The sequence below is a fragment of the Podarcis raffonei genome, chromosome 7, assembly GCF_027172205.1.
Source record: "Podarcis raffonei isolate rPodRaf1 chromosome 7, rPodRaf1.pri, whole genome shotgun sequence".
NCBI classification, from domain to species: domain Eukaryota; kingdom Metazoa; phylum Chordata; class Lepidosauria; order Squamata; family Lacertidae; genus Podarcis; species Podarcis raffonei.
In genome coordinates this window covers 45,636,951-45,651,052 of record NC_070608.1, presented here as the reverse complement: position 1 = coordinate 45,651,052, position 14,102 = coordinate 45,636,951, and the positions used below count along the sequence as shown (strand labels likewise).

General features: G+C 40.3%; 1 protein-coding gene across 2 annotated transcripts in view; it reads left to right on the top strand.

Annotated features, from left to right (window-relative positions):
* CABLES1 (Cdk5 and Abl enzyme substrate 1) overlaps positions 1 to 13,757 on the top strand; it is a 53,362-nt gene extending 39,605 nt beyond the window's left edge. For both annotated transcript variants that reach the window (XM_053396397.1, XM_053396398.1), the window contains 3 exons: positions 8,450 to 8,556; positions 9,556 to 9,763; positions 10,016 to 13,757. In XM_053396397.1, the coding sequence (XP_053252372.1) occupies positions 8,450 to 8,556; positions 9,556 to 9,763; positions 10,016 to 10,156 (456 nt within the window). In that variant the 3' untranslated portion in view covers positions 10,157 to 13,757. The remainder of the gene's footprint in view (positions 1 to 8,449; positions 8,557 to 9,555; positions 9,764 to 10,015) is intronic.
* The last annotated feature ends 345 nt before the right edge of the window (positions 13,758 to 14,102 follow it).

Genomic DNA, 14,102 nt, shown 5'->3' with positions numbered 1-14,102 from the left:
TTTTCCTGTTCACAATTGGACTTTAAACAACTACCCGTGAGTAAAACGGAAAATTGGATCTTTAAATATCTTAATTTGGCATCGAAACGGGAAGGTTTTAAACAGGAAGTCCGCCTACCTCTTTTGTAAATAGATTGAAGCAAAGACGTTACAAGATAAAGTCATGGAAAATCTTTGGTAAAGGATTAAATTTCCATCGGATAAAATCACCAAACCCCCCTTGGAAGCAGGAGAAGAGGGGGGAAATTTTGAACCTAGCGAGCCTGCAGGAGAAAGTGAAAAATCAAATTACCACTGCTCTGAACCTGGAAACGGGCTGCTAGAAAAAGTGACGTTTTGGGAGAGTTCATTGACTGTGAACAGAACGTATTTGACAGCTAGCTAAATAAGAGAAGTATACTGTTTCCATTGTCCTCTTCTGTGTTTAAAAAGGAGGAAAAGTAACTGAAAATTGAAACTATCTTTATTGCTTGAGTTGTGTTTGAAAGGATTGATACAAGTTGAGACTGTTTCCCTCTAGAGGGAGCTTTTGAAACTGTTACAGGAGTGGAACTGGGGAATCTCCAGCTGCAAGATAAGAAATTGTGAGAACCAGGAATTGACCTTGGACCATTTAAGAATGTTGACAGAAGCCATAGTGACTGTATTATGTAAGATAAGCTATTCGCTGGAACAGCTTCACAACAAGACGGATGATATGACTATTAAAATTGTTAACTTGGGACAAAAAGTGAGCACCAACACAGAAATAATTCAGGACTTGGTACAGGAATCTACTTTGGCAGGACAAATTGTGGAGGAGAAGGAGAAAGCTGTTGTGGTTGAACCTAAAGTAATACAAGAGGGATCCTTAGTTTTACAGAAGCAAATTGAGGACTATAAGTTGAGGCCCTTTATGATTGAAAATGAAAAAGTCAGAATTTGAGGATCCGATCCCGGCTTGGACTGAAGAAGGAAAGTTGGAAATCCCTCTATGCAGGAATTAACTGACTTTTGGGATATGGACTTGGGTTTGGGGGGGATTGAAGTTCTGGGGGCCTTTGGATTTGGAGGAATCTTGAAACATGTCCTGAAACACTTTATGGATCTTAGCTTCAACTATGGAAATTTGGCTGACCTGTCCAGAAGGAATAAAAGTATTGTTAGGTCGGAGTCTTCCCGAGATCTGCTCTTTAGCATTAAAGAATATGAAGAAGACCTGCAGAAGGGACCTGGAAAAGAGTTAAGAGCCTCAGATATAAGATCGCCAGGTTGATGGACTATATGGAATTGACGGAAATGACTGTCAGAACCCGAAACCAGAGAGAGGAGACGGTGGAAGAAGATTGGAAAATTTAAAGTTTATATATAGAAATACTGTAAAATTAATGAGTGATAGAAAAATGGTGGAATGAAATTTTATGGCCTTAGCAGAAATGTTATAAGGAGTTAAGCATATATAAGTATTTTATCTTTAATGGAAAATAAGGTTAAAAATATGTTAAGATATTTATATTATGATAGAAAATAGAGAAAGAAGGAAAGGATTTGCTGAAACAATTAATAGAAGTGGAATACAAAAAGGGAGGTGAGAGGAAGTCGAGGAAACAAGGGAATGAAAGATAGAGTATGGAAAAGGTGTGATGTATGTTTTTAAAAGGTTTTTGTTTTGTTTAGGGTTAGGGTGGGTTAGGGTTTTGTTTAGTTTAGTTTAATGTGTTTAGTTTAATGTGCTTAGGTTGTGTTTTGTATTGTTTATATATTGTATTGTATTGTATTGTATTGTATTGTTTCTTTTCTCTTTTGTTTTTTCTCTCTTGTCTTTTTTCCTTTCCTTTTCCTTTTCTGTAATCTTTAAAAGTAATAAATATTATTTATTTTTTTTAAAAAAAGGAACTTGTCACTTGAGATTGTGTTCTAGGAGGGTAGACTTAACTCTTGTCTTTTGCTGGAACCACAGTTTCCACTAACTGGAACTAGATGCAGAAGTCATGCACTTAGAATTAAATATAATGGTGTTTCTTTGTAACTGCTGAAAGTGTACCAGGAGCTCAGTCTTTCCACATACAAATTTGGAGCTGGTTACCCCCAATTTCAGTATTTATTTGGAGTGGGGTAGGAAGAGAGTGTAATTTAGCTTTGCTATAGTTTAATAATTGGGAGTCAGGAATCCTTGCTGATCTACTGCACATCACCCAGAGATGTACCAGTAGATCCCAATCTTCTGCCCACCATACTTTAGGAGGGACAGAAGAGAAGCTTGGACTGCAGTTTGGCTACATTTGAATTGCCATATTTTCCCCCGATGGAATCTCTGTGCTTTTAAAACACCTGAACAGCAGGCAGAAATACAACAGAGGCTGCTTGCCAACAAATATTCTTCTTAAACCAGGGAACATGTTCTATAATAAATCATCACACACATTATTATTTTAAAAAGTTGGTACAATTTCCCTTTTTTTATTTGCTGCTGTTTACAATGTGGCAACATGCAAGCAATTGGTGGAGACAGGCACTTTTCAGACTGATTAACTGTTTCAGTTTTATGTGCCTTCTTGATTATAATCCTGTATCTAGGATACTATAAGGGGTGCAAATGTGTAATATTGATTTACTGAGAACACTTAAAAAGTACAAGCTGGTGATAACTCTATTGACAAATGTCATTTGTGTTTTCCGTGTAGAGGCACCAAATATTTTATTCCTGCAGTACAGTCTGGCATAAAATATTCAGTTGCCTTTTGCAGTTATCCTTTTCTTCTGGTGATGATAAAAGGAATCCCCAAGACTGTATTTAAAATTCTGTCACAAACCTTGGGCACATAAACTATTCATAATTTCCATGAAGCAGATAGCCACAACCACAGCTGCTCTACATTAACTAGGTACTCTCTTTCTCTTATCCTTTATACTACATACAGGCTTCATGGTACAGTGGTACCTCGGGTTAAGTACTTAATTCGTTCCGGAGGTCCATACTTAACCTGAAACTGTTCTTAACCTGAAGCATCACTTTAGCTAATGGGGCCTCCTGCTGCTGCTGCACTGCCGGAGCACGATTTCTGTTCTCATCCTGAAGCAAAGTTCTAAACCTGAAGCACTATTTCTGGGTTAGCTGAGTCTGTAACCTGAAGCGTATGTAACCTGAAGCGTATGTAACCCGAGGTACCACTGTACTGAATTGTGCTATCACAGTTGCACACACGTAATTCATTCTTTCAGTTTTAAAAAGCTGCTAGCACAAACACTGATGAATGGGTTCAGTCCAAAGCAATTTAGTCATGGTGGTGCTGTGGGTTAAACCACAGAGCCTAGGACTTGCCGATCAGAAGGTTGGCGGTTCGAATTCCCGCGACAGGGTGAGCTCCCGTTGCTGGGTCCCTGCTCCTGCCAACCTAGCAGTTCGAAAGCACATCAAAAAGTGCAAGTAGATAAATAGGTACCGCTCTGGTGGGAAGGTAAACGGCGTTTCCGTGCGCTGCTCTGGTTCGCCAGAAGTGGCTTAGTCCTGCGGGCCACATGACCTGGAAGCTGTACTCCAGCTCCCTCGGCCAATAAAGCGAGATGAGCGCCGCAACCCCAGAGTCGGTCACGACTGGACCTAATGGTCAGGGGTCCCTTTACCTTTAAGTCCCATTGAAAACACTGGGACTTCAGATGATTATGGTTTTTCTTTTTTACATTAATTTCAATGTAAAGCTCAACTGGATCCAAACTAATTGTGTTTTGACAAATGAGAGAAGGCATGACAATTGACAAATGAATCAGTTGGAGGAAGAGCTGTAGCTCAGTGGTGGAGCACACAGTTTGTGTGCAGAAGTTCCACTGCCCAGTCCATGCACCTCCCGGTTGGGCTGGGGAAGACCCCTGCTTGAAAGCTAGTTAAGCTGCTGACAGTCACTGTTAACAGGACTCAGTCACAGTGCCTGACGTTTTGCAGAGTGATTTTACCAGCTATGAACCAAATCTGTAGGTCTGGTCGTGAATATTTCCATCTACATTTATGGCATTTGAGTGCAGCTCAAAGTACCCATGAATGGAGCGACTTCATTTAGACCACAACTGTTGCTGCCACATGATATTAAGTATTATAGAAAAATATGCATGGCTAATGTTTCTTACAATAAAATAAAAAAATTCCGTCCAGTAGCACCTTAGAGACCAACTAAGTTTGTTATTGGTATGAGCTTTCGTGTGCATGCACACTTTTTCAGATACATCTGAAGAAGTTTGCAAGCACACGAAAGCTCATACCAATAACAAACTTAGTTGGTCTCTAAGGTGCTACTGGACAGAATTTTTTTGTTTTGTTTCGACTACGGCAGACCAACACGGCTACCTACCTGTTTCTTACAATACTTAGAGGGAGCTTTGTGAAGGCTATGTATATAGCAGTTACCTTTCTTCCAATGGGTTAGTGGCTTGAGTTATATTTCTGATCTTTTTTTCTGGCTTGGAAATTATTGTAGAAAACAAGTCTGTCTAGGGATGGATATCCGCTACTTGATTTTGCTTCAACTTCTTATATTTTTGGTTGCTGGACAACTTCCAAGAGTGATTCAGAATAACTTTGTAGAGGCTTCTTTGCAATCTAGTTATTTGTCTCAATGGTAGGCCATGGCAAAGGCTCAGACTGCAGGAGGGCAGCTCATAGTTTAGCTGTTCATTCCACCAAAGGCGATGGCAGGTCACTGCTGTGTTTGCTGTGTCTGGCTGAAGAATTGAATGTGTGCCAGGATAAATAGCTACCAGTTCCAGTGGATGCATGCCAGCTTTTCTCCCAAGTTTAAGTCCTAACAATATTTTTATGTCCTTTGCTTTTTAAGGACATGCCATATGACTTACCAAACCAACCATATTCTAAAAGGTAATATAATTTGCTTTTGCAGTTTGAGAAGCTGGAATGTAAGAGAAAGCTGGCTTTCTTCAGAGATCCACCCCCCATATTAAAATACAGTTAAAATAAAATGCAATAAAATCATGTATACTTTTGTAAGTAAAATTCTGACTGTTCTGTTCTGCTCTTTTCTACACAATATACATGCAGAACTGGAGGGTGTTGGTAGCCTTTTCTGTCAAGTACTGAGCCCTAACAGCTGATCAGAAATAACAGAATTAATATATTAAGGGAGGAAGGCCCTTCCAGTGTAAAGGACGTGACACTTAGCATTCTTCTGAATCCATTAGCTTAGTAAGTACTAGTGATATTCGTCATGGGGCACTTTCATAAAAAACAACACACGTACACATGAATATCTGAGAAGAGGGCACATCCTTGCCTGAATTGTTTCTGAACTAATTTATAAACCATTTTGGAATATATTTGTGGATTTCCCTGTAGAGTTGTGCAGCTTCTCTCTTGGCATTTACTCAAAAGAATGCTGAAAGTCTAATGGCGTAGCGCTCAGACTTTTTTTTCTTTCTAAACATGTGTTGCACAAGTGTTATGCACTTGAGGGGGAAACGGAACTCTGTACTTGGACTTTGGGAGTAGATAGAAAAGGTCAGCATCCTGGCAAAACATATGTTCTATAAAGTGTGCTGTGTCACTCAGTGTTCCTGCTACCCAGAATTCCAAGTTGCACTTTTCAAACCATCCAGTTTAAATGATGCCATAGAAAAATGTGTGAATGGTTTGGCAGTTTTTGTGGGAAGAACAGGCAAAGGCTTTACTTAAAGAAGTAAGAGGAGAGTTACCCAAAGTATATACACCTTAAAACTTGTGGCTTCTACAACGGATGGAGAACCTCTGGCCTTCTAGATGTTGTTGGAACTATAACTCCCATCATATCTGATCATTGGCCAAGCTTGCAGAACAATTCTGTACATGACTACTCAAAAGTAAACTCCACTGATTCAGTGGGACTTAGTCCCAGGTTAAGTGTATGTTGGAGTGTTGCCTTAATTGCCAAAGAAACTTAGGGCAAGAAAGGAAGTATATTCAGGAAGCAACAATTTTAGGCACATCCGATATGTGTGCAATTGTGCACACGTGCATCATGTTTAACCCCAGAGTGACCCAAAATGTCAGAAAAAGGAGTGGGGTGGAGGCGGAATAGGGTGTTTGCAGGCTTTTTCAGGATTGTTTCAAATATATGCAATTTTACTTAAACATGCGGTGCCTTGGAACATAAATTGGGAGTTGCCTGTATGTCAAGACAGTCTGTTACTATTTAAAGTGGTTTCTTAATCACAACAACACTATCTTCATATCAGCTTTGGCAAAACTATGGCAGAATTTCTAATATCAACTTCCTTCACCTGCTCATCTCTCAGTATAATATATGTCATCACTTGCCAAGAGTTTCCTCTGCTGTCTACATCAGACAAGGCAGTCTCTATGCAAGAGAACAAATGGATAGACTTTATAAATGGAATCACTCAGAACCAATGGGAGAATAGTTTGAGCTATACTTCAACAAAATAATTTGGAGCAGAGGTTTTAAATCTTAATGAGTCCATGGCTCCCTTGATCATCTACATTCTTTCTGCGGCACCCCTATGGAGCTCAGGACTCCAGTTATATCACCTCTTCCCTGCAGGGCTGGCAGCCTCTCACCCTTTTTCAAACACCCTCTCTTGTGAAATGTTTCCTCAGTCTCCTCTCCTTGGGAGTCCTCCAGGCAGCCGCTGCTGCTGCCCCTGGTCTCTGAGCTGCCCCCTAACCCCAAAGAGAGGTGCCTCCTCACATTGCCCCACAGGGGCCTGGGAAGAGGATGCCCTCAGTGTTAATAGCCCAAAGGAGACTGGCCAAAGGTGAACATGAGGCCAGCATCTTACCTTGGAAGGCAGCAGTGGCGGCGGCAGGCACTGCTGACACTGCTTGGTGGAAAGGCTCCCCTTCAGCATTGGGCACTTAGCTCCCAGGCAAGCCTTGCACACAGCAAGCACAAGAAAGGCCAGTGCAGCGCATACTTGCCTCCCACTTATCTGTCCATTCCCAACAGCAAGGGCTAGTGGACTGGCTGACTGGGCTCTCTCGCCCGCTTGCTTGCTTACTCTGAGGCCGCCTCAGCTACTGGCAACCTGCACCCGCTAGCCAGCCCCAGAGGCACCATTCCCCTGGGGAACTTGTAGCCAAGGCTGCTGCAACAAACAGCCATGAAAGCCTTTGGGATGCAGAGATGCAAGAGGGCATCAGAGGAGGGAGGGATGGAGGGACAGAGGCCAGTGTTGCCCGTGGCACCCGTGACCATTATTCAAGGCACCCCAGGGTGCCATGGCACACTGGCTGAAAAGCACTGCTTTAGAGGGAAACTTTAGTGCAAAATTACTAAGCTAAAATTTCATCAGCAAATTTAATTACTTTAATTCAGACTTAATTGGGACTCTGAGGTTCTTCCCCACTGCAGGTGTTAATTTAACATAGCATAGCTGAAAAGATAGTATTCTCAACAGTACCAGCTCATGTAAATAATATGGACACCTCTCAGTATTTTGCAAGGGAGAAAGAGCATAGTGAGAAACGTAAAGTATTTTTCCTTATTGGTAAATTTACATAGAAACTCTGAAACCTTCTATCTCAAGTATCTTCTTGAAGATAAGTCAAATAATATTACTCTGGCCGTGGCAAAATTTCTCTCGGAGCTAATAAGAAAAAGAAATCAACTTGCTCTGGATAAAATATAGTGACTGCCTTGGAATCCCTGTATCTCTGCTGCATTCTGCTTTTGAAACTGTTTTGTGGGTCTTTGAACTGTAACAAAGAATGTGTATTATTAAAATGGTTTTAAGCATTCTGTTGCCCTAGCACAACAAAGCCACTCTTACTGCACTTTTTGCAGTTTAGGAAAGTGATGGGGAAGTGCATTGAAAAGTGTGAACTGAATGTATACAGAAAGATGTATAAACTTCCTGCAAGCAAATGAAGATGAATGCGGAATGGGTGTATGTTCTCTCATAACCTCCCCACAAACTGAGAGTGAATGCTCCATAAATAGGTTATCTAGAGGAGCACTATAAGAGTGAGCCATTCATTAACCTGTTGCTACTCTTGCATTTATGGCCTTTTGACCCTACTGTGTGTGTGTGTGTGTGTGTGTGTGTGTGTGTGTGTGTGTATACAAATACAATGGGATAACGTCGTGCTGTTTCCTTTGTGCCCCTGTCCCATTTGTACAGGGACAGGGATTATATAAATAAAATGTGGGTGGGTGCATGTGCACACACATACCAAGTGACAATCACAACATGCATCTGATAAAATGAATTCTAGATCATGACTGTTTATGCCAAGATAGCAGTTTTTAAAAGTACCAAATAACCTTCTGTTGCATTTTATGATGATGGATTAAAATTGATGTCCCTCTGAAACAATAATCAGATAAGCATCTTCTTGATGGCTATTGCCAGAGTGTACTTAAGATCATTTTTAGGATAAGAACATGCAACTATTACTTACTTTTGCTGATTCTACTGGGAATTTTGAGAAAATTCACCTTGAATTCCCCCCCCCCCCAATCTTTTACAGACAACAGTAATCGATTATGTGAAGCCATCGGACCTTAAGAAAGATATGAACGAGACCTTCAAGGAAAAGTTTCCTTACATCAAGCTGACACTCAGTAAAATAAGAAGGTACCATTGCCGTGCAGCTACCCTTAATAGGTTTGGTAGATGGAGGTAAAATATTAACAGTAGGTTTTCTGGAACAGTGACCTCCAAAGGCCATTGTTACAGAAGAAGCCATATGTTTGCTTAGACTAGAAAGCTGAATAAATAAGATAGGGATCATGTGGTCTAAGTATATATTATGGTCCTGCAGTGTTTTTAAATATCTAAAGGAACAGAAAGGTAAGGACAAGGATGTGAATGTTCTTGTGAAAGCCACTGAAAAAGGGATAGAGAGAGTTTCTGAAATTAGTGAAAGCTGTTGCAACCAAAAGATAGCAAGACTTAATCATGGATATATTTTAATAGATGAAAGGTTGTTCTTCTATTGTTGAATTGGAGACGTGTTGGTACAAAGATGTCTGCTGCATTGCAAACTTCACAAATTGTTATTTCTCAGTGATCAGCAGGCTCCTAGAGTTGCATACAGGGAAGCACAACAGGGTACAGATGTGATGACAAAATACTCCATTAATACTTATGAGCAGCCAAGGCCGAATACAATGGGATAACGTCGTGCTGTATCCTTTGTGCCCCTATCCCATTTGTACAGGGGTATCAATACCTTTTCAGTCCTCTGCAACAGCAGATACTTAAAAGTTAGGGAGCAAAAGGAATTATGGAAGAGCTATCATTGGGCCAGAACATTAGTATTTCAGGAGCTCCAGTTCCTTTGTCTGCTTCCGTTTCCTTGCCTGTAGACCACCGTCTTGTCCAAAATGATAGAAGTTAGAGATTCAAGACTTGCAATAATATTTTTGGACAAAAAAAAATGACTTCAAACATGAACAATTCAATGTTCAGAAATTCAGGGGACACTTTACATTTGCAGGTGCTGAGAGTGAAGCATAGCAGTATGATACATGGCAGTTTACAGGTGGTGTTTAGGCAAGCCTTCTGAATGATAGGTAGTGCTATTACAATCTTTGAGTTTCTTCAGCAACACACCTTTCCCTCCCCTTTCAGCCTGAAGCGAGAGATGCGCAAACTAGCTCAAGAAGAGTGTGGTTTTGAGGAACCCACCGTGGCTATGGCCTTCGTCTATTTTGAGAAGCTTGCTCTCAAGGGGAAACTCAACAAGCAGAACAGAAAGCTCTGCGCTGGAGCATGTGTCCTACTCGCTGCCAAAATCGGCAGTGACCTCAAAAAGCATGATGTGAAACATCTTATCGATGTAAGTACCCCCAGGCCACAAACCTTCGCCACAAAAAGTAGCAGTGAAGGAGGGTTGACCCGCCAGTGGCTTAGATGAAAGGAATTGCTGTGTCTTCATTATATCATGCATTGGCCTTTGCTTGTTAGCTGCATCAGAAAGGTTGGATGTAATTTTAAGACCTAAGATACCTATTTTAAACTTGCAAGTGCAATTGGAAGAAGCTGTTTAAAGTATATGACTAATACATCAATCTGTTTGGCTTTGTTGTAGAAACTGGAAGAGAAGTTCCGATTGAACAGGAGGGAGCTGATTGCCTTTGAATTCCCAGTGTTAGTGGCCTTGGAATTTGCTCTCCATCTACCTGAACATGAAGTGATGCCACATTATAGACGCTTGGTCCAGCATTCCTAGCACAGGCTACCCTTCCGAGAAGAGGGAGGGGTTTAAAAACTTTTTTTTCCCTGTTGAGCTCAGAAGAGCAGCAGTTACTACTGGAAATGCAAAAATGGGGGCACAGATGCCCCAACGCCCTTTATTCTCTTTTCAGTGCAGCTTTTCAACCTGATCGTAGGAATAATTCCTTAAGACTCTCAGGCTAGACAAACTGTTTTAACTACTCGACGCAAGTGATGAATGAGTTGCATGTGAGTGAACTGTGGGTGGAGCAGATTCACACCACTTGGACAAAAAAAAAAAAAGAACTTCCTTGAGTTCCCCATAAACTTTCCTGCGAGAAGAAGGAAGATAAAACAGCAGCCTTCATTTCACACTTTATTTAAACTATACATTCTGCTCCTGTGGAAACCTCATCAGCTTTCCCAGAAGCGGTTTCCATATTACAAAAGGATTCCTAAAGCAATGACGGGTTGCGGAAGATACCTTCACTGTGTCAACAACGTGCCAATCTATTTTTGTACCTGTTATTGAAAGTGCACTTTTCCTGGTGGGTGGGATGATGATTTAGTTGAGAGACGCTGAGCAGGTTTGGAATCAGGTGGAAGGAAGCCTTGGATCATTGCTAGAATTTTGTTTACTAAAGGCCAGAGGACAACTTTTCTCTATTTGCTTAAAGACGTAATTACTGAAAGGGAGGTAATCTGGGTTCATTTGAATAACCAGGCATGATCTTTTGCAATCCCTGGTTGTTAGTTTGTTTTCCCCGCATCAACATCTTTTATTTTTTTATATATAAAGATTACACTACTTTAAAAAAAAAGTATGACACCTACAAGTGAGAAACCAACAGCTGCTTTTGTTTTCACTTTTGTATGTGATGCCATTCAAATGTTCAGTATGGAAGAGAGAGGACATTTTGAAAGTGTCTTGTTCTAAGCCACATGCGTACTTCTAACCTCTGTACTTTCCCTCTGTGGAGATGGTTAGACTTGCACTCTGTAGTGTTTGTATTTTGTGCTCTATGTTAGAGTGCATTCTGAGGCACGTTGATGGTGCTGTATGTTTAAACAGTGTTTTTTAAAAACCAACTTGTACAGCCAAGGGCCAGAATCGGCCGCCTAGGGCCTTGATAACAGACACTTGCCTCAAGTGTGGGTAATTTTTTGTTGTTGTTGCTGTTGTTTTTAAATAGAATTGGCTGTACAAATCAAATTTCAGAGTAGGGGGGCCACTGAAATTGTTACATTTTTTCATACTTCACTACTTTGCAAACTTATAGTACTTTAACTGTGTTCATAAATTACAAAGCCCAGGCTGAGATGCAAAGCTTATACAATCCCCATGTGTGTTCTGTTTTCTAAATATTTGTATGTGTGCATTTGGGGTTGTATATAATGTAGCACTAAGGTGAATGTTCTGCCTGTAGACGAATTTCTTCTTGCGCAAGGGAACATTCTTGCCCTCTTCCTACCCCCCACGAACAGCCTAAACATGTTCTGAGGCTTCCTCCAGCCCTCCAGAGCAATTTGGGGACAGTGTGAGGCATGTGCAGGGGGAGGAGAGTGGGGAAATCCCGTTGGATAGCACTAATCCTTGTGCTAGCCCAACTATTTAGTTATTCCGCCTGCATGTGTATATGTGTGTATATACATGTGTATACACACACATATACACAATATGAGAGATGACAGCTGGATGTGCTTGCTACTATGCTAGAGGACATACAACAAAGAATTAAATTACTATTTTTATATGTAGTTAATGTACATGTCCCACTTTTTCTAGTGCAGATTCAGTTAACACAGTTCTTGGCTGACACAGTGATTTCAATAAAGTTGAGTATTTTACTGTTTATAGCGTAATACAATTAATTGAGCAACAGTTGTGTCCACCAAGATAATCTACCACTTTTTTTTCTTTTTTCCTGTAGCAGTCATTAGTGACACTGGAAATGACAGAAGTTGGGAACAAAAGTACAGCCAATAAAATATACAAATACAAAACTCCATTGAAACCTGTAGATTTTGAAACAAAAATCCACTTTATTGGTGTAGCTTTGCTTCCTCTTTTTGGCTTTCAAACACGAATGCTCCATTGTCTGACTTGGATATTGCAAGTATAAACTAAAAATATATTGAATGATACATCCGTTAGAGGAACTAAGAATAAAACTCTGTTGTTAAAGTAAAAAAATTGCCAGTTCCAGAATTCTCGCTCACTTGCCCTCTTCCATATTAATGTATTCCCATAAGCTAGTTTGAAGAATGGAGAAAAACACTATATAGTTTTCTGCAACTCCAAGGAAATCCTCATTTAAATTAAGGGAATTTGCATTTTCTGCATCTTCATTTAGCCAAACCCCCAAAATGTATATTCTGCATAGCCTCAAGACCAAAAACTGTTCTGCAATGCATAGTTAAAAGGTTTATTTATTAAAACAATTGTTACCATTTTAAAAGATTGCACTTTAGGGTGGGTCTGGCTTCAGCTGTGGTCCAGTGCATATTATTTGGAGGGCCTAAGACCCAAGTGCATACATAAGATCAGAGAGGATGTTTTATAATTACTTTACCGTTATCATTTTGCATGGAAAGACTGTTCTTGGATGGCAAAATTCAGAGTGGAGAATGATGGCACTTTGTAAACCAAAGGAACACCCTGTGCTCTGGCCGCCACCTAACCCGAAACAGCATCTGTGCCTTCAACAATTTTGGGGGAAAGAGAGCCCCTGTCCCTAGACCCTCTATTGCTGCAGAGAGCTTTTCACCCACATTCCTTTCCTATTTGCTGTGGGACAGTATCCCTGTTAATATGTTATCCCTCCTCCTTTGAAAAGAGGTGGTGCAGACGGCATAGTGGGTGTGGATCTTTGGCTGATGCCTTTCTGAGGCTACCAGGGACAGAAAGTACACAAGTGCAGTGCCATTACTTCAGTGTGGGTTTGCGTAGTACAAATGCAGTTCTAAACCCTTTCAATATCTATGCAGGTTTATGCAGAGTCAAGATACGGAAATTAGCCCTCATCAACAAACTGGACAGGATTCTTGACTGGCATGTTTGTTGGAAACTTTCTGCTTTCATTTGCAGAAATGTTTGGCTGCTGCTTTTGTGGGGGGGGGGGGAGTTACAGGGGAAGGCTTTTTGCATAAAAGCACTGACAAAAATGAAAAAAAAACTTTGTAGTGTAAATTGAAGCCATACTGATGAAATGTCAATGTACAAAACACAACTGAAGTAAACTATAGTAATTCTCCCTTCTTTCTCCAAGATTGCATTAAAATAGCAGTGAAATGGTGAATAAAAGAAAAAAAAGGTTTTATTTTTGTTTCTCAAAACCAAGAATTTTGACTTGTAAATAGTTCCATAAAAAAAGAAAAAAGACATGGGCTTTTGTAAAATCCATTTCTTTTCTCTTCATAATGTTTTGAGATGATGTACTATGCACTGTATTGTACAGATTATTATTTTGAAAAGCTGTTTTCTCCGCATACACCCAAGCAAGTGAAACATTTCAAAAGCTCTGCCTGCCTACAGTGTTACACAAATTGTGTAGGGGTGGTGGTGCAGGAACAATGAGGCCGCCGATACCTAAATACTGTATGTCTTTAAGATTAAACTGTTGGTGTCTCTCACTTCATTGCTACCATTACGTTCCGAAGTGTTCATTATTCAGTGGATTTTTAAAATTCTGTAACTTAAATGAAAAGAAAAACAAGTGGTTTTCAAGTAGGCTTAGCATAGTGTAATAGCTTTTGTTTACATCTATATTGTTCACAGGAAAAAGAGAGTGAAGTCTTAATAGCAGTGCAAAAACATTGCAATACAACAGCAATGCTAACATGGGAACACCTCTCTCCTGTTGTCTGAAAAGAGCTAGTACTGATGGCAAGATACAGGTAAGAAAGAGGAAAGCAGAGTTCATGTTTTGCAAACTAAAGGTTCCAGGTCCTCTTGCATCTCC